We start from the raw sequence: 20889 nt of genomic DNA on the forward strand, positions 1-20889 counted from the left end.
AATCTTAACACTACAGCATACAATGATATTCTTGACGATTGTGTGCTTCCAACTTTATGGAAACTCGCGAGATCTCATGAAGTCTCGCGAGATGTTGGATCTCGCGAGATCTTGGAGACAACGGCAGGGATTTTCGAAGCTCCACACGGTCTCCACGTTTTCAAAGTGAGTCTGTTCACAATTGTATTTTGTCGAAACTGTATTTATCTTTCGGTGTGTGAACCTATATTGTGCCCCTTGGAAGTTTCTCGGTGTTTATCTTTCATAAATTAATCGTTTGTTTGCCGCGAGTGAGGCCTTGCAGCCTCAGGCTTCCCCAGTCGAAGTTTGTACCTTCCTTCGCTGTTTTGCTAGGTTTTTTTATTTTCCCTTCTCCCCCAAACTTCACCAAACATCTACTCTTTGTCAAAGGTTGTAACCCCCCACCCCCCCCCCCCCAAAAACTTCTTTCCCTTGCTCCTCGTGTGCTTTTGTTCCATCGTGCGCCTCTGTCCATGTGCGCTGTCCCGCCCCACCTCCATTATCCCCTTGCCTTCCACCTTTTTCCCTGTTCAAGTGACTCGTGGTGTCCCTCTCGGCTCCCTTTCCCCATTGGTATTTTTGTGAATATAAGATTGTTCTTCATGGTTCTTTTTAAATATGTTTAAACTTTCCCCTGCAGTGTTTTATTCAGTGGTATATTGCAACATGCTGTTTTTCTTCCTATTTAAAAGGCTCCTTTCAATTTCCTCTTCAACTCATTCCATTTCAAAAAAATATTCAACCTCTTATAATTCTTTCTGACTACATGCTCTAAATTCTCATTCATTCCACCCTTCCTCCATCGTTCTTAAACGGATTGCTAACTTGAAAATCGAAACAACAAACCCAAGTTGTTATAAATGTTCATCTTTCATTAATCATCCACTTTCTAAACGTCCCCCTTGCCCCTCCCCTCCAAATACCCTCCCTTGCCCCTCCCCTCCAAATCTCCCCCCTTGCCCCTCCTCTCCTAAACTCCCCCCTTGCCCCTCCCCTCCTAAACTCCCCCTTGCCCCTCCCCTCCAAATCTCCCCCCTTGCCCCTCCCCTCCTAAACTCCCCCCTTGCCCCTCCCCTCATAAACTCCCCCCTTGCCCTTCCTCTCCTAAACTCCCCCCTTGCCCCTCCCATTCAAAACTCCCCCCCAACCCCTCCCCTTCAAATCTACCCCCCAACCATCCCTCCCAAATTCTCCCTCCTCCCACATCCTTCTCAAAGCTGCCTCCTCCACACTTCATCTCCCTTCTATCTCATACCTCAGCCTCCCCTAACCTTCGACCTCCCTCTGCCCCCCCCTCAATCAACCCCTCACTGTGCCTCATCCCATCACCATCAACCTTTCGTCCTCCTCATCCTTCCCTTTCTTGTAACTCTTCTGTAATCTCTGCCACACTATCAACTGCTCTTCCTACCACCCCCTCTCATCCTTCATCTGACCCTACCCCTCCCCTCCCCTGTCCTGCACCCAACGCTCCCCCTCTCTCCTCATTAACGGTATGGACCTCAAACATCCGGGGCCCTCGCTCAAACCTGATTGATCTCTCCATTCAGGTTGCCTCTGACAATCCAGACTTGATCTGCTTAACAGAAACTTTCCTCCTTCAAGATGTCTCTGATTCCTTAATATCTCTTCCTGGTTACTCCCTCTCTCCGGTATGATAGACCTGAGCCTCGACCTGGTGGTGGGGTGGCTATCTTTATCAAAAACTCTCTTCCTCACTATCCTTACACTGCCCTCTCTCCACCCCACCCGCAGGAGTACCTCTGGCTACGGCTTCTTCTCCGCTCCCACCTTTTGTTCATATGTGTTCTGTACCTTCCTCCAAACAGTGATGACTCCATTTACATTTTGCTGTCGGACAACATGGACCAACTTCTATCAACATATCCAAACTCTCTCTTCCTCATATGTGGCGACTTCAACTGTCATCATGCCAGCTGGCTGGGTGTGGTTTCATCTCTCACCAGCCATGGCACCTCAGCAAAGGACTTCTGGGACGCATTGGGACTGACACAATCTGTCAATTTCCCGACCCGGATCTCAGTCAATGGAGTATCTTCTCTTCTGGACTTGGTTATGACTAACTTCCCTGCAAATGTCTGCTGATCTTCTTCTGCTCCAATCGGTTCTTCAGATCATGTGCTTGTTAAAGTGGAAATCTCTCTGGCCATTCTCAGAGAGCCTCCTCAGTGCTGACGAGTCTGGCATTTCACTCAGGCTGACTGGCACGGTCTGCAAGCAGCCATCAATCATCTGGACTGATCTCCCATCTCTACTGCCTCTGACATAAATTCTTCCTGGGAATTCTTCCAAAGCAAACTGCTCTGTCTCATGCACAGATTTATCCCATCTCGTCTTCAGTTTTCTTACCCTTACTCCCGTCCATGGTACACTGAATCTTGTGGTGGGGCAGTTGCCCTGAAACAACTTGCCTTTGCCTCTTGGAAGGCAAATCCAACTGAAGGCAATCTCAGTTCCTTCCACCAAGCTCGGAACAAGTGTATGTCTACCCTCAGGAGTGCCAGGAAGCACTATCACTCCACACTCAAGATTGAACTCTCAAACCTGTCTCCTTCCTCCAAATCCTGGTGGCGTCTGGTCAAATCCGTTCCTGGTGTTTGTTCCCCCTCCATCCCCTCCCTTACCTCAAATGGCTACACAGTTGACACCGCACGTGACAAAGCTGAATGCCTCAACTCTGTGTTTGCCTCAAAATATTGTGTCCCAAACACATCTCTCTCTGTTCCTACCTTTCCCAGTCGAACCCAACTGCTCCTGGACTCTGTGTCCTTCTCTCCTGCCAAGGTGGAGAAGTTTTTGTCAAACCTCGACTCTGACTCTGCAACTGGACCACACGGCATCAGCCCATGGGTCCTAAAATCCTGCTCTTCCGCTCTATCTCACACTCTCTCTGTTCTTTTCACCCTCTCTTTTGCTCAAGGTCATCTGCCAGCATCTTGGGAATCAGCAAACATTACCGCTTTACACAAAAAAGGTGCAAAGACAGATCCTTGCAACTACAGACCAATCAGCCTGCTCCCAAATATCAGCAAAGTCATGGAATCCATAATTGCTTCGGATATGAAATCATTCCTCTTCTCCAATGGCTTGATCTCTGATCATCAATTTGGATTCAGACCAGGTCTTTCTACTCTGGACATGTTGCTTCTGCTGTCTCAACAATGGATGGAGGTCCTCAATGCCAAACAGGAAATCAGAGCTGTCTCACTTGACATATCACATGCCTTCGATATGGTCTGGCACCCAGCTCTGCTCACCAAACTCTCCTCCTATGGTATCCATGGAAATCTCCACTCATGGCTTGCGGACTTCCTCTCTGGTCAAAGGCAACATGTGGCCCTGAATGGATTTCTCTCATCTCCCCCTCCTGTTCTGGCTGGAGTTCCCCAAGGTAATGTTCTGGCCCTGTGCTATTTCTGGTCTTCATCAATGATCTTTCCGACTCTCTGGAACATCCTCTCTATCTCTTTGCTGATGACTCCACTATCTGCCGCTCCATTCCACATCCCTCAGATTGGCAGTCTGCAGCCTTCTCACTCTCTGCAGACCTGGAAAAAATCACAGACTGGTCAAACAAGTGGAACATGTCTTTCAATCCTGACAATTCTCACACTCTTACAATGTCTCTCTGAAAGGACCGACTGGACAACCCTCCCATCTACTTTCTCAACAATCCTCTCCAAGAAGGTCTGTCGCTCAAGCTTTTGGGTCTCACTATCTGCCATGATCTTTCTTGGGAAAACCACATTTCCAAACTGGCCTCCAAAGCCAGTCACCGACTGGGCATCCTCCGTCGTGCGAAGTCCTTCCTTGGCACACCTGAGCTCCTCACCACATACAAGGCTTTCATCCGCAGCTCAATGATATACTGTTCCCCCCCCTCTGGGCTCGTGCTCCTGCCTCACATCTGGCTCGGGTTCAATCTGTTGAAACCAAAGCTTTCAGAATCATTGGAATCTCCTGCGATGAAGTTAACTCCGAGGGCCTTTCACTCACTCACCGCAGGCAGGTTGATGTCTTTCTGTCTTCTACCGACTCCTCTCCGGCCTTGCTCACCCAGCTCTCTCTCTGTGCTCTGTCCCCTAATATTCCTTCAGCTCGCACAAGATCTGCCTGCAACCCTCTTATGGTTAAACTGCCAAAATCTAGGCTCTCTGCTCGCCTTCACTCTTTCATTCCCCTTTTCTCCCGCCTCTGGAACAAACTCCCCCACTCCCTTCAATCCCACTCCTCCCTCCAGGTCTTTAAAACAGCTGTTCACCACCGTCTCTTATCTTCCCCCATCCAAAACCTTGATCTTTTCTTCCCCCGCTAATTCACCCCAGATACACTTTTTTTTTTTTTTTTGGAAATTTCAACTTCTTTCCTGGAAGTCCGTGCAGCGTTCATATGTTTTATACCTCTCCCACCTCCCCTAAAGCCCTCCCCCTCCCACATTTCTCCCGATGTCCCTGCTCTCAAATGTTGTGTTTGTGTCCTTCCCCTTCTCTCCCCATCTTGTCTGCCGCTTATTTTTTGTGTTTTGTGTGTCGGTTTGACTTTTTGTGTGATTAATGTTAGCTCTTTTACCAGCCTCGATGTTGTATACAAAAAGAAAAAGAAAAAAAACATTTTGGGGAAGGCCCTTTTCTCTTTCAGCATGACAATGCCCCCGTGCACAAAGCGAAGTCCATGCAGAAATGGTGTGTCGAGATTGGTGTGGAAGAACTTGACTGGCCTACACAGAGCCCTGACCGCAACCCCATCAAACACCTTTGGGATGAATTGGAACGCCGACTGCGAGCCAGGCCTAATTGTCCAACATCAGTGCCAGAACTCACCAACGCTGCTTTTGTGGCTGAATGGAAGCAAATTCCCGGAGCAATGTTCTAACATCGAGTGGAAAGCCTTTCCTGAAGAGTGGAGGCTGTTATAGCATCAAAGGGAGGACCAACTCCCTATTAAGGCCCATGATTCTGGAATGAGATGTTGGACGAGCACATGCGGGTGTGTTGTTCGAGAGTCCACATACTTTTGGCCATGTAGTGAGTTTACAAGCACATCAAACAATAACCGAACATCAAGAAGGGCACAAAAGAGCACATCTTACCTTTAGCACTTAGTTTCCCCTCAGGCATTCTTACTTCATTTATTTATACACAAGATATGGCTCCAACCGAATCATTAAGGAAAAAATATAGAACGGAAGGAAAGAGGATAAATATGGAGGGGAAAGTATATGGTAGACCTCCGACTCACTCTCGGCACGCGTCGACGGACGTGTCAATCCCACAATGGGAAGTCAAACAAGGAAAAGGGAGCGGTAATGAGAGCAGAATGCAGTGAGTGTGAATGAGAACAGTGTGTGCAGTGCAAGCTTTAAACTTTATAAGAAGAGTGTCACTTGCGAATGTGAACCTCGAACAGAGGGACCAAGAGACCAATCGTTGATAGCTCTTTCAATTGGCAGGGGAGGTGGAATTCCTGGAAGGAGAGGTCGTGGTGTGGGCTTTAACTCGGCGCAGCATGTACCAGCTCACACTCCCGGAACAGCAATCATTCCAAATGTCCAGCTGGTCCCCAGGGTCGGCCGGTCCACTTTATTTATTTTTTTTCTTTTTGTATTACTGAATCGAGGCTCGTGAAAGAGCTAACATTTACTTCACAAACAAATCAACCAGACAAACAAAATATATAAAAAGAGGGAGCAGAAGAGAAGATGGGGAGAGAAGGGGAAGCACATAAACACAACATTTGAGAGCAGGGAGATGTGTGGGATGGAGAGAGCTTGGGGGGAGGAGGCGTGGGAAGGGGGATGGGGGGGGGGGGGGGTGGGAGAAGTATAAAACACAAGGACACCAAGGACTTCCAGGACAGAAGTTGGTATTTCAAAAAAGTGGAATTTGGGTGAAATTAGCGGGGGTAGGAAAGATCAAGGTTTTGGATGGGGGAAGATAAGAGAAACTTATGTTAGAAACTTATGAGTTATGTTGAAAACTTGATGACAAAACTCAAATGGTACAAAAAATGTTAGTGGACAGACACAGTCAAACCTCATTGATGAGCAAGGACATGGATACACCATGATGTGCACACACAAGATGGCATCAAAGAAGCTGGCACATAATCTCCTCGTCAAACCATCTCACTTAGACGCACGGCTTAGACCCGCCGATGGCAGTCCCAAAACCAGGACCTTGGTGACGAAGGGCAGGAAAGGAAGGAGCTGCAGTTGAGAGAGGGCTGGTGATATGAGTGGGACGGAGAGAGAGATGTAAGGATTGGTATGAAGATCGATATGAGGCGCGTGTTGCAGACCCACGACCCCACCCCCCTACCCCCTCCATCCCACAGTCGACACTCCGAGGCGGTTCGTGAATCGGGAGAACCGTGTGGCTCCCTGTGTGTCGATGGGGAGATTCCAGGACGAGGTGGCTGGTAATTTGAGAGGGAGAGAGAGGATAATCAAAGAGCAGAGACGAAGCCTGATACGAGGTGTGTGTGGATTGCAGCCCCCTTCCTCCCCAAAAAACAACACACGGCACATTAATCCTAAAACGAAAATGAAATAAAAGAGATAACGGTGAAGGCCAGAAAACAAGCAGATGAAATGAGGAGGATGGGAGGCACGCACTCACCAGGGATGGACAGAGGAGAGGTGGAAAAGTGGCCACAATGGCACGGGGAGGGACTGCGCAATGAAGCAATGGTTTGGAATGCAGAGCATCACTGGGGACCCAGCGGCGAAGGCATGGTGAGACAGAGGTGAAGGAGACAAAGTACCACCCTAAAACGGAGGGGAAACAGTCCTGACTTACAATTGTGGAACAAGTGAAAACACCAATACAATTGAATTGGATGAAAATGAGAACAGTGGATGATAACACACAGAAGGACAAAAGGGAACAGGGAGGTGAAGGAGTAAAAGGATGATGAGGAATAGCGAAGAAGGAATAAAAGCTGGCAAACAAAATAGTGGAGATGAGATTGCACAATTTGGGGGAAAGACCACAACTATACAAGAAAACAACTGACAGACAAAAATGCTGTTTGGGTGACACCCAAGTACACAACCAGGAATGTGGAGTAATTCACTAACCCATCCGCAAAAGTCTCAACATTACAGTTACAGAAAACTCATGGGAACATGACCCAAAAGCAACCACTGAAAACAAAGAAGTAATCATAGGCGGTGAAATGGCAGTGCGCATCGACGCATCGACCTCTCTGGGTCTGGACGAAATGGTGATAAATGTTGTCTCTCGGTCAAATGTTTTTTCGAGATGTAAGTGCATCAGCAACACCCGTGCACGTGTCTACGACCGCCAGATCTTATTGGAAATCGGAAAACGACGCTCGTCGTACCAGCTAACTATTCCGATGGAGGAGCGTGTGTGTAGCCTTGGCTTGCTACGTGAACGAGGCCCGGAGACCGCAGCGCCGCCTGTCGCAGCGGCCCGAAAGAGAAGGTGCCGCAAGCGGTGCAAGAGAAAACAGAAGCGCGGCTAGTGGAATCCATGCTCGGCTAAAGGCTAACTCCAACAGACCGGCTCTCCCGTCCATTCTACTCTCCAATGTTCGTTCCTTGGATAACAAACTGGACTACCTCAGATTACAATGAACTACCCAACGTGAGATGAAGGACTGCTGCGTTTTTATTTTTACAGAAACTTGGCTCCATGACAACATCCTTGACACGGCCATTCAATTGAATGGGCTAACCTCCTTCCGTGCAGACAGGGAAGTTTCAATGTCTGGTAAGACCCGTGGAGGAGGTTTGTGTGTTTATATTGTTGCAGTTTTTAGAACCTTCACTTTATCAATTTAGTAGTAAATTTCCTTATAAATAACCACTGTGTACATTTCCCCTTAATTGGCTGTTAATTGAAATGAGTGCACCTTAGTTAGTCCACATTGCAACACGTAGCAAATCATAGGCCCTTCTAACAGTTATTTCATTATTATGTGTGTCAGGTAAGGATGTGTTTCCAGTAGTTGACCTTGCGTTGCATCAATCAAATAAGAGTAGGCCCATTTTCCCTTCCAAAGGGTGCGGGTGCTTTTCTAACCGGTGCGCCGCCATTACGCACGCGGTCGCCTCGGAGAAGAAGGGGGGCATGGCACCTCATCGTCATCAGAGGTGGGGTCAGCCAGCCCTTATGACCAACCAGGAATCGGTGGGCATGGCTTGAGAGGGGGTGGACAGAAACATCGAGCAGGTTCACGAGGGTTCCAAGGGCGGGGTTATAAAACCCGTTGCAAAAAGCCCCCACGGCAGATGAGTGAGGGAGCACGAATTGAGAGTTCTGTGGAGGGAGGTGCTTGACCTAGTTGAGTTCTGGGGAGGAAGGCGCTTGCAAGAGAGGTACGAGAGAGAGGAGAGACGCTGCTTCAAACAGCCCCAGCCGTGTGCAGCCCTGACGTGCTGCTTCGAGCATCCTTGCCGTGTGGACCCGAGCGCGGAGAGTCGGCGGCCGCTCGCCTCCAGCCCTGCCGTCCTGTACGGAATCGAAACTCATCCCTCCAGCCCTGTGGTCCCACCTTCTCATCCCTCCATTCATTCCTGCCTGCAATTCCCTATTCGTGTGAGTCTGTTTGTGTTGTCCTGTGGGGTACAAGTAAGCCTGTATAAACTAAGAGTTGCACTGTGTCTTCTGTTCTTTTTCTGTAAATAACTTCGTTCTGCTTCTTTGGGTTTTGTGTAAATAATAATAAATATCTTTTCTCCCTTTACTTGGTTTCCTTTCTCGTCCGATCGCTTTAGTGATTTCCCCATTTAGTTCCTGTGGGGCGATTTCGGCCAACGCTTCGCAATCGGGTTTAGTCCCTTGATAAAACGCTCGCACTGCAGTTCGCTTCGCTCGGCGCAATCCATCAATTACACTGCGGCACGGGCGGGAGTATTTCCTTGCGTACCGGGAGGCGCTGGTACTTAGGTCATAGGACGGATAGGCCTAATACCCTATTCAGCGCTGACCGGGCATGACGTCATACCCCGAGGATCGGCGACGGCCAGTATACAGGACAAGGGGTTAACCCCCCTTGGTAAGGGGAGCGCCGTCGTCTGGATTCCGTAACAATATTAACAAAGATTGGTGTGAAAACGTGATGGTGGTCTCGAGCTACTGCTCACCGCTGGTGGAGTTCCTGACGATTAAGTGTCGGCCCTACTATCTGCCAAGGGAATTTACCACCATTGTGACCATGGCTGTGTATATTCCTCCAAGCACCAACATGAAGGAGGCACTGTGTGTACTCCATGGAGCCATCAGCGATCTGCAGACTGCACACCCCGACTGCTTTTTTATTGCCGCTGGGGATTTTAACCATGCACATCTCAAGTAGGTTCTCCCTAAATTCCATCAATATCTTAATTTTGCAACTCGAGGGGTGAACACATTGCACCGAGTTTACACGAACATTGGCGATGCATACAAAGCTGTACCCCGTCCATACCCTGGCTACTCAGACCACATCTCTGTTATGCTAATCCCAGAGTACGGACCGTTGCTTAAACGTGCCAAGCCGGTTCTGAAACAGATCAGAGTGTGGCCAGTAGGAGCTACCTCAGCATTACAGGACTGTTTCGACCACACATATTGGAATATGTTCAAGGAGGCTGCTACCTATGGTCATCTCACTAACTTGGAGGAGTATGCAGCATCTGTGACTGGTTACATCAGTAAGTGCATTGATGACGTGACTGTCTCCAAGTCCATCATTACACGAGCCAACCAGAGGCCATGGATGATTACAGGGGTCCGTGCGCTGCTGAAAACCCGTGATGCTGCCTTCAAATCAGGTGACAAGGCAGCCCTCAGAACAGCTAAGGCCAACCTGTCCTGTGCCATTAGGGAGGCAAAGCGCACGTATGCACGGAAAATCCATGGCTATATCCCGAGACATCAGAGGCATGCGGCGCATGTGGTTGGGCATTCAGGCCATTACGGATTACAAGACCACACCACATGTCTGCGATAGTGACGCCTCCCTCCCGGATGTGCTGAATGACTTCTATGCATGGTTTGATGCATTGAACGACAGGCCCGTGAGGAGGACCACCCCTCCTCCCGATGATCAGGTACTCTGTCTGTCCACAGCTGACGTTAGGAAAACCCTATCTAGAGTCAACCCATGCAAGGCTGCTGGACCTGACAGTATACCTGGTTGTGTGCTCAGGGAATGTGCAGATCAGCTAGCAGACGTCGTCACAGACATCTTCAACATCTCACTGAGCCAGGCTGTTGTCCCTGCATGCTTTAAGGCCACCACCATCATACCAGTGCCAAAGAAGTCAACAGTGTCCTGCCTCAATGACTATCGCCTTGTGGCACTCACATCAATTATTACAAAGTGCCTCGAGAGGCTCGTCATGGGTCATATGAAAACCAGACTCCCCAACTCACTAGACCCCCTCCAGTTTGCATATCGTCCTTACCGGTCTACTGCGGATGCCATATCCTCTGTTTTTCATCTGGCCCTGTCTCACCCGGAAAACAAAAACACGAATGTAAGAATGCTGTTTATTGATTTCAGTTCAGCATTTAATACAATTATCCGCCAGAAGTTGATAGGGATGTTGGGCCCGTTGGGCTTGAACACCTCCCTCTGTAATTGGATCCTGGACCTTCTGACCGAGAAACCTCAGACAGTCCGGATCGGAAATAACATCTCCGGCATCACCACACTGAGCACCTGTGCCCCCCTCCCCCCGCCCCCCCCCAGGGCTGTGCTCAGTCCACTGCTGTTCACATTGCTTGTCATGACTGTTCTGCCAAGGACAGTTCAAATCATATCATGAAGTTTACTGACGACACGACAGTGGTGGGTCTCATCAGCAACAACGATGAGTCAGCATACAGAGAGGAGGTGGAGCGGCTGGCCAGTCTGGTGTAGTAACAATAATCTGTCTTAATGTGGATAAAACAAAATAGATGACTGTGGATTTCAGGAAGGCCCGCCCAAACCACTCCCCACGATATATCAACCGTTCCACCTTGGAGACAGTTAGGAGCACCAAGTTTCTTGACGTGCACATCACAAATGACCTCAAATGGTCCTTCAACACCACTTCCCTAGCCAAGAGAGCACAGCAGCATCTCCATTTCCTGCGACACATGAGGAAGGCATGCCTTCCACCCTCCATCCTCACCTGATTATACAGGGGTACCATTGAGAGCGTCCTGACCAGCTGTATCACTGTGTGGTACGGGAATGGCTATGTCTCGGACCACCAGACTCTGCGGCAGATAGTGAAGACACCTGAAAACATAATTGGGGTCTCTCTCCCCTCCATGCAGGATATCTATTGCAAACGCTGCACACGCAAGGCCGCCAGAATAGCTGACGACCGTTTCCACCCGCCCTATGGACTAATTGCCCTCCTACCGTCTGGGAAAAGGTACGGCAGCATCCGAGCCAGATCTGCCAGACTCTGTAACAGCTTCTTCCCCCAGGCTGTCAGGCTCTTTAAGACCATTTTACCTTCCACCACCCACTTTAATTTAACCAATAGGGTCTAAACGCCCTCGCTCCCCCCCTCACTTGCACTGCATGTATCATATACTGCCATACATAATATGTTGCTACATAAATGTTTTACTTGTCAGATGTAACCTACAATCAATCAACTGTTCAACTCTAAGCATTTTTGTTAAAATTTTTATTTTCATGTTGTCTTGGATATACTCATATTGCCATGGATATTCATTGTGTATTTACTGTATACTATCCTGTGTATTTATAGTATTGTTCTGTGGTTTTATGGTATTGCGTTACACTTGTCATGTCCAATTGCTGTTTGTGTAGTCTTGCTTGAATGTTTATATTGCACCAAGGACCAGGAGGAACGTCATTTCGTTCCATTTTATACTGTATTTTATATGGATGAGATGACAATAAAGTTTATTGAATTGAATTGAATTGAATTGTAATCGCTGGATGAGATACAACCTAATTATCGCATCGAGCATAGAAAACAAAACATTGTGACCGGATGTCATACTTGGGTACAAAAAAAGAAAAGAAGGCACTGCTATTTGAGGTGTCAGGACCCAGCCAAATTGGCCTCAACAGCACAGGACTCAAGAAAATGATGAAATACCAAGATCGCAAAAATGAAGAGAGAAGAAGAAGAGCGCTGAACTTGTTCCAGTGATTATAATCGGATTACCATCGTCCATAATTTAACCTATTTACGCATTCGCGTAATTACGCATTTTACGGACAAAGAAAAAAACAACACCCTCCCCCCCCCCCCCTCCCCCCCATTTTTGTAATGGTACAACCCTAACTTTGAATCGGTTAAAGGGTAAATGGTGTTAACTCCACGGACATCTGTGCGAGGTGAAAGAAATAGTAATTCGCTAAAAAGTGAATTCGGACGTAAAGGAGTTTGTAAACATCAACATGACACATTTACACGAAGCACGGAGTTTAAACTGTAAAACGCGGTTGTGAAAGTTTCGTTTCCTGATCTCACGAGTTCGTTGTGTTATAATTTATAAACAATACAAACAAATGGAGCATGGAAACGGTTTTTTGAGGATGTAATTTGGCGCCACATCCCCGCCTCCCCGCCTCGCCTCCACCTCCCCCCTCCTCCTCCCTCCTCCTCCTCCCCACTTCGCCTCCTCCCCCTCCCCCTCCGACTCCCCTCCTCCTCCGCCTCCCCTCCTCCTCCCCCTCCGCTTCCCCCTCCCCCTCCTCCTCCTCCCCTCCCCCTAACGCCCTCCTCCTCCTGCTCCTCCTCCCCCTAACGCCCCCTCCGCCTCCTCCCCCTGTTCCGCCTCCTCCCCCTGTTCCTCCTCCTCCTCCTCCTTCTCCTCCTCCCCCTCCTCAGCCCCCCTACCCCATCACTACGCCACTGCTCGTGCGTTTCAGCAGGAATGTGTCATTTGTTCAGGATGCCGGCGATAGCTTGCGTACTCTTCGTGAAGTACACAGTGAGATGTTTATCGTTCACCATCTAATGCTAGCACATAGGACGTCCGGCTTTATATCCGTCCGAGGGACGAAGATGAACACCTTGATAAATCACCTGCCTGCGAAATACCTGGACGGCAGTTTATACCTGTGTCGGGTTTCGAACCCAGCCGTACAGGGTTGAACCTGAAACTCATTTTGAAGATCGTTCTCCCGAATGAGTTCAGTTCAGGCTCCGATTGAACTTTCTGAACTCGAACATCGATCGGAGAAATCCGCGGATCGGGATTCGGGAATGATGTTTGTGAAGGAGCTCCAACGACCAACGGAATTTGCGCTCCAACGCGAGTCGAAAGAATTGACGCGACCAAAGACGGAATTCGTCCGAGTTGCTTTATTGAAACAAAACAGCTCAGGTATTCTGACTAGCCCGTTTATCGGGCAGCAATATATATACACATTTATGTCGGGGCGTTTGCCCGGGAAAACCGAGACCGGGCATGCCCGGGTGTCAAGGGCGAGTCCTGGAAAGGCGAGTCTGGACATGCCCGGGCGTCCTGGACGCGGCCTGGCAAGTCGAGGCTGGGCGTGCCCGGGCGCTCTGGGCGAGCCCTGGAAAACCGAGACCGGGCATGCCCGGGTGTCAAGGGCGAGCCCTGGAAAGGCGAGTCTGGACATGCCCGGGCGGCCTGGGCGAGCCCTGGAAAGGCGAGTCTGGACATGCCGGGGCGCTCTGGGCGAGCCCTGGAAAGGCGAGACCGGGCATGCCGGGGCGCTCTGGGCGAGCCCTGGAAAGGCGAGTCTGGACATGCCGGGGCGCTCTGGGCGAGCCCTGGAAAGGCGAGTCTGGACATGCCGGGGCGCTCTGGGCGAGCCCTGGAAAGGCGAGTCTGGACATGCCGGGGCGCTCTGGGCATGCCCGGGAAAGACGAGACTGGGCGTGCCCGGGAGGTTCGGGCGTGCCCGGGAACAGCGAGTCCGGGCATGCCCAGGAGAGGCGTGTCTGGGCCCGTCCGGACGAGCCCGGCATGGCGATCGCGCCCCGGCCGCGTCCTGGCAGGTGCAAGGCGATTGTGTACATTCAGCGGGAACCGCTACATTTGTTTTGATAAATGATAACGAGATGAATGAGAGCGAGTTTGTTTATTAAACGGGATAATCAGAGATAACAGGTTTAAAATAAACGTTATCATCACATCAAAGGGTTTAAACCGGTTATCGTTTCACAAGAAAATTAACTTAAAGTGAAAAGAAGTTGAAAATGTTGTTGATGTTATTAATACAATCACGTGACCTGCTGTGAAACTCGAATGGGTGAGTGATCACGCCCTTGTTCTACGAGGATGCGTCATCACGTTGTTCATGACGTCACCGGAGAAAGCTCCACCTCCACGAGCTCAGTTTGCGGAAGTTTTTATGCGTCTTTCAAGCTTCATCAGCAAGAGAGGTAACGTGTCCGTACTCGTACCCGGGTTAAGGAGTTATCAAGTTATTAATGAGAAATGTTGTACAATGATCGTGTTTGTTTCACTCTGGGAATGAAGGAGTGTGTGGAGAGTGCGATCGGGAAGAACCGTGTGGTTCGGCAAGATGACGTCAGTTTTCGGGCCTCAGAGGAACAACAGAGTTCCAGGTTCATTAGTTTCACCACCGAAGGTCGATGGAGGTTTTGTTATCTTGCCAAAACGAAGTTTTTGCAAGATGTATTAGTCAGCTTGTATGTTTGTTTTTTATCTTGCCAAAACGAAGTTTTTGCAAGATGTATTAGTCAGCTTGTATGTTTGTTTTTTTGTTTTTTTGTTTTTTTGTTTGTGGTTAATCATTTTTTTCCCACGTTTAGATCACTCTGTAGACCACAGTTATTATTGGAAACTCCTGTAACTTCGCATATCAGAGTCCTATAGAGATACCCTTCAGCACACAAAATTTTGAAGGTCAAGGTCAAAGGTCAAGGTCACTTTGCGGTCAATCATGGAGGTCAACGAAACCCTTATTTTTTGAGTAACTTTGATCGGATCGTCTCCAAACTTCATGGGAATCTAGTATATGGTCCGGCGCTCAGCTGATTAGTTTTTGGTGGCGATCGGCCTTGACCTTCATGGTTAGCGCTGGAGGTCGAAAATTATTGACCCCAAGGTCAAATGTTGAAACCCTTATTTTTTGAGTAACTTTGATCGGATCGTCTCCAAACTTCATGGGAATCTAGTATATGGTCCGGCGCTCAGCTGATTAGTTTTTGGTGGCGATCGGCCTTGACCTTCATGGTTAGCGCTGGAGGTCGAAAATTATTGACCCCAAGGTCAAATGTTGAAATCGTAGGTACCATATCTTCGCATATCTTCGCATGTAACTTCGCATATCAGAGTCCTATAGAGATACCCTTCAGCACACAAAATTTTGAAGGTCAAGGTCAAAGTTCAAGGTCACTTTGTGGTCAATCATGGAGGTCGACGAAACCCTTATTTTTTGAGTAACTTTGATCGGATCGTCTCCAAACTTCATGGGAATCTAGTATATCGTCCGGCGCTCAGCTGATTAGTTTTTGGTGGCGATCGGCCTTGACCTTCATGGTTAGCGCTGGAGGTCGAAAATTATTGACCCCAAGGTCAAATGTTGAAATCCTTATTTTTTGAGTAACTTTGATCGGATCGTCTCCAAACTTCATGGGAATCTAGTATATGGTCCGGCGCTCAGCTGATTAGTTTTTGGTGGCGATCGGCCTTGACCTTCATGGTTAGCGCTGGAGGTCGAAAATTATTGACCCCAAGGTCAAATTTTGAAATCGTAGGTACCATATCGAGTAATACCTCATATGAATGCCCTTGATGAGTGCTTCCCAGATCTGTAAACAGTTTGACGCTATGACGTCATTTGATGACGTCATGACGAAAAAACGGAATTTTCATGAAAAAATTATTTCCTCAGTTCTCATCAAAATCTTTCAATATTTCATGTGCGTTGGTCATGAAGACATACTATTCACCATACGAAATTATTAAGGTCAAGGTCAAAGGTCAAGGTCACTTTGCGGTCAATCATGGAGGTCAACGAAACCCTGGCAAGATACGGTTCACCCTGTGGGTGATGTTTTATTTGTTTGTTTTTATCTTGCCAAAACGAAGTTTTTGCAAGATGTATTAGTCAGCTTGTATGTTTGTTTGTTTTTTTGTTTTTTTGTTTTTTTGTTTGTGGTTAATCATTTTTAGATCACTCTGTAGACCACAGTTATTATTGGAAACTCCTGTAACTTCGCATATCAGAGTCCTATAGAGATACCCTTCAGCACACAAAATTTTGAAGGTCAAGGTCAAAGGTCAAGGTCACTTTGTGGTCAATCATGGAGGTCGACGAAACCCTTATTTTTTGAGTAACTTTGATCGGATCGTCTCCAAACTTCATGGGAATCTAGTATATGGTCCGGCGCTCAGCTGATTAGTTTTTGGTGGCGATCGGCCTTGACCTTCATGGTTAGCGCTGGAGGTCGAAAATTATTGACCCCAAGGTCAAATGTTGAAACCCTTATTTTTTGAGTAACTTTGATCGGATCGTCTCCAAACTTCATGGGAATCTAGTATATGGTCCGGCGCTCAGCTGATTAGTTTTTGGTGGCGATCGGCCTTGACCTTCATGGTTAGCGCTGGAGGTCGAAAATTATTGACCCCAAGGTCAAATGTTGAAATCGTAGGTACCATATCTTCGCATATCTTCGCATGTAACTTCGCATATCAGAGTCCTATAGAGATACCCTTCAGCACACAAATTTTTGAAGGTCAAGGTCAAAGGTCAAGGTCACTTTGTGGTCAATCATGGAGGTCGACGAAACCCTTATTTTTTGAGTAACTTTGATCGGATCGTCTCCAAACTTCATGGGAATCTAGTATATGGTCCGGCGCTCAGCTGATTAGTTTTTGGTGGCGATCGGCCTTGACCTTCATGGTTAGCGCTGGAGGTCGAAAATTATTGACCCCAAGGTCAAATGTTGAAATCCTTATTTTTTGAGTAACTTTGATCGGATCGTCTCCAAACTTCATGGGAATCTAGTATATGGTCCGGCGCTCAGCTGATTAGTTTTTGGTGGCGATCGGCCTTGACCTTCATGGTTAGCGCTGGAGGTCGAAAATTATTGACCCCAAGGTCAAATTTTGAAATCGTAGGTACCATATCGAGTAATACCTCATATGAATGCCCTTGATGAGTGCTTCCCAGATCTGTAAACAGTTTGACGCTATGACGTCATTTGATGACGTCATGACGAAAAAACGGAATTTTCATGAAAAAATTATTTCCTCAGTTCTCATCAAAATCTTTCAATATTTCATGTGCGTTGGTCATGAAGACATACTATTCACCATACGAAATTATTAAGGTCAAGGTCAAAGGTCAAGGTCACTTTGCGGTCAATCATGGAGGTCAACGAAACCCTGGCAAGATACGGTTCACCCTGTGGGTGATGTTTTATTTGTTTGTTTTTATCTTGCCAAAACGAAGTTTTTGCAAGATGTATTAGTCAGCTTGTATGTTTGTTTGTTTTTTTGTTTTTTATCTTGCCAAAACGAAGTTTTTGCAAGATGTATTAGTCAGCTTGTATGTTTGTTTTTTTGTTTGTTTTTTTTTTTGTTTTTTTGTTTGTGGTTAATCATTTTTTTTCACGTTTAGATCACTCTGTAGACCACAGTTATTATTGGAAACTCCTGTAACTTCGCATATCAGAGTCCTATAGAGATACCCTTCAGCACACAAAATTTTGAAGGTCAAGGTCAAAGGTCAAGGTCACATTGTGGTCAATCATGGAGGTCGACGAAACCCTTATTTTTTGAGTAACTTTGATCGGATCGTCTCCAAACTTCATGGGAATCTAGTATATGGTCCGGCGCTCAGCTGATTAGTTTTTGGTGGCGATCGGCCTTGACCTTCATGGTTAGCGCTGGAGGTCGAAAATTATTGACCCCAAGGTCAAATGTTGAAACCCTTATTTTTTGAGTAACTTTGATCGGATCGTCTCCAAACTTCATGGGAATCTAGTATATGGTCCGGCGCTCAGCTGATTAGTTTTTGGTGGCGATCGGCCTTGACCTTCATGGTTAGCGCTGGAGGTCGAAAATTATTGACCCCAAGGTCAAATGTTGAAATCGTAGGTACCATATCTTCGCATATGTTCGCATGTAACTTCGCATATCAGAGTCCTATAGAGATACCCTTCAGCACACAAAATTTTGAAGGTCAAGGTCAAAGGTCAAGGTCACTTTGTGGTCAATCATGGAGGTCGACGAAACCCTTATTTTTTGAGTAACTTTCATCGGATCGTCTCCAAACTTCATGGGAATCTAGTATATGGTCCGGCGCTCAGCTGATTAGTTTTTGGTGGCGATCGGCCTTGACCTTCATGGTTAGCGCTGGAGGTCGAAAATTATTGACCCCAAGGTCAAATTACGAAACCCTTATTTTTTGAGTAACTTTGATCTTATGATCTCCAAACTTGGTGGGTATATAGGGTGTGGTATGGCGCTCAGTTGATTAGTTTTTGGTGTCGATCGGCCTTGACCTTCAAGGTCATTTTGAAGGTCATTCAATTTTGACCAAAAGGTAAAATTTTCAAGTTTCAGTTACCATATCGAGTAGTACCTCAAATTGAAGCCCTTGTTGAGTGCTTTCCAAACATATAACTAGTTTGACAATGTGACGTCATTTGACGGCGTTATGACGAAAAAACTGCACTTTTCATGTATATTGTATTGCTTTAGTTCGCATTGTTTAGGTCACTCTGTAGAGCACAGTTCCCTTTGGAAACTCTTGTAAGTTCGCATATCAGAGTCTTTTAGAGATACCCTTTAGCACACAAAATTATGAAGGTCAAGGTCAAAGGTCAAGGTCACTTTGCGGCCAATCATGGAGGTGTTCACCTCAGTGTGACCTGAAGCAAGTCACTCATGTTCACATTTTGGCAAGATACGGTTCACCCTGTGGGTGACATATGTTTATTTGTTTTTTTGTTTGTGGTTAATCATTATCTTGCCAAAACGAAGTTTTTGCAAGATGTATTAGTCAGCTTGTATGTTTGTTTTTTTGTTTGTTTTTTTTTTTGTTTTTTTTTTTGTGGTTAATCATTTTTTTTCCACGTTTAGATCACTCTGTAGACCACAGTTATTATTGGAAACTCCTGTAACTTCGCATATCAGAGTCCTATAGAGATACCCTTCAGCACCCAAAATTTTGAAGGTCAAGGTCAAAGGTCAAGGTCACTTTGTGGTCAATCATGGAGGTCGACGAAACCCTTATTTTTTGAGTAACTTTGATCGGATCGTCTCCAAACTTCATGGGAATCTAGTATATGGTCCGGCGCTCAGCTGATTAGTTTTTGGTGGCGATCGGCCTTGACCTTCATGGTTAGCGCTGGAGGTCGAAAATTATTGACCCCAAGGTCAAATGTTGAAATCGTTATTTTTTGAGTAACTTTGATCGGATCGTCTCCAAACTTCATGGGAATCTAGTATATGGTCCGGCGCTCAGCTGATTAGTTTTTTGTGGCGATCGGCCTTGACCTTCATGGTTAGCGCTGGAGGTCGACCTTGACCTTTGACCTTGACCTTCAGATCACTCTGTAGACCACAGTTATTATTGGAAACTCCTGTAACTTCGCATATCAGAGTCCTATAGAGATACCCTTCAGCACACAAAATTTTGAAGGTCAAGGTCAAAGGTCAAGGTCACTTTGTGGTCAATCATGGAGGTCGACGAAACCCTTATTTTTTGAGTAACTTTGATCGGATCGTCTCCAAACTTCATGGGAATCTAGTATATGGTCCGGCGCTCAGCTGATTAGTTTTTGGTGGCGATCGGCCTTGACCTTCATGGTTAGCGCTGGAGGTCGAAAATTATTGACCCCAAGGTCAAATGTTGAAATCGTTATTTTTTGAGTAACTTTGATCGGATCGTCTCCAAACTTCATGGGAATCTAGTATATGGTCCGGCGCTCAGCTGATTAGTTTTTGGTGGCGATCGGCCTTGACCTTCATGGTTAGCGCTGGAGGTCGAAAATTATTGACCCCAAGGTCAAATTTTGAAATCGTAGGTACCATATCGAGTAATACCTCATATGAATGCCCTTGATGAGTGCTTCCCAGATCTGTAAACAGTTTGACGCTATGACGTCATTTGATGACGTCATGACGAAAAAACGGAATTTTCATGAAAAAATTATTTCCTCAGTTCTCATCAAAATCTTTCAATATCTCGTGGGCAGACATTCCTCAAAGAGTCGCTTCTAGTGGATAGCAGTTCTGTTCACCTCAGTGTGACCTGAAGCAAGTCACTCATGTTCACATTTTGGCAAGATACGGTTCACCCTGTGGGTGACATAGGTTTATTTGTTTGTTTTTTTTTTTGTTTTTTTGTTTGTGGTTAATCATTTTTTTTCCACGTTTAGATCACTCTGTAGACCACAGTTAATATTGGAAACTCCTGTAACTTCGCATATCAGAGTCCTATAGAGATACCCTTCAGCACCCAAAATTTTGAAGGTCAAGGTCAAAGGTCAAGGTCACTTTGTGGTCAATCATGGAGGTCGACGAAACCCTTATTTTTTGAGTAACTTTGATCGGATCGTCTCCAAACTTCATGGGAATCTAGTATATGGTCCGGCGCTCAGCTGATTAGTTTTTGGTGGCGATCGGCCTTGACCTTCATGGTTAGCGCTGGAGGTCGAAAATTATTGACCCCAAGGTCAAATGTTGAAATCGTTATTTTTTGAGTAACTTTGATCGGATCGTCTCCAAACTTCATGGGAATCTAGTATATGGTCCGGCGCTCAGCTGATTAGTTTTTTGTGGCGATCGGCCTTGACCTTCATGGTTAGCGCTGGAGGTCGACCTTGACCTTTGACCTTGACCTTCAGATCACTCTGTAGACCACAGTTATTATTGGAAACTCCTGTAACTTCGCATATCA

General features: G+C 46.8%; 1 protein-coding gene across 4 annotated transcripts in view; it reads left to right on the forward strand.

The window, feature by feature from the left end:
- Positions 1 to 14201: 14201 nt before the first annotated feature.
- The window catches only part of LOC137416485 (uncharacterized), a 330130-nt gene continuing 323442 nt past the window's right edge, over positions 14202 to 20889 (forward strand). Inside the window, exons 1-2 of one of the 4 annotated variants that reach the window (XM_078770667.1) lie at positions 14202 to 14392; positions 14490 to 14601. In XM_078770667.1, coding sequence (XP_078626793.1) covers positions 14289 to 14392; positions 14490 to 14601 — 216 coding nt within the window. In that variant the 5' untranslated portion in view covers positions 14202 to 14288. Of the gene's footprint in view, positions 14393 to 14489; positions 14612 to 20889 lie in introns of those variants that run through there. The other 3 variants (XM_078770671.1, XM_078770670.1, XM_078770669.1) reach the window with 3 other exon arrangements.

Source organism: Myxine glutinosa, chromosome 1, assembly GCF_964187855.1.
Source record: "Myxine glutinosa chromosome 1, kmMyxGlut1.1, whole genome shotgun sequence".
Lineage (NCBI taxonomy): Eukaryota > Metazoa > Chordata > Myxini > Myxiniformes > Myxinidae > Myxine > Myxine glutinosa.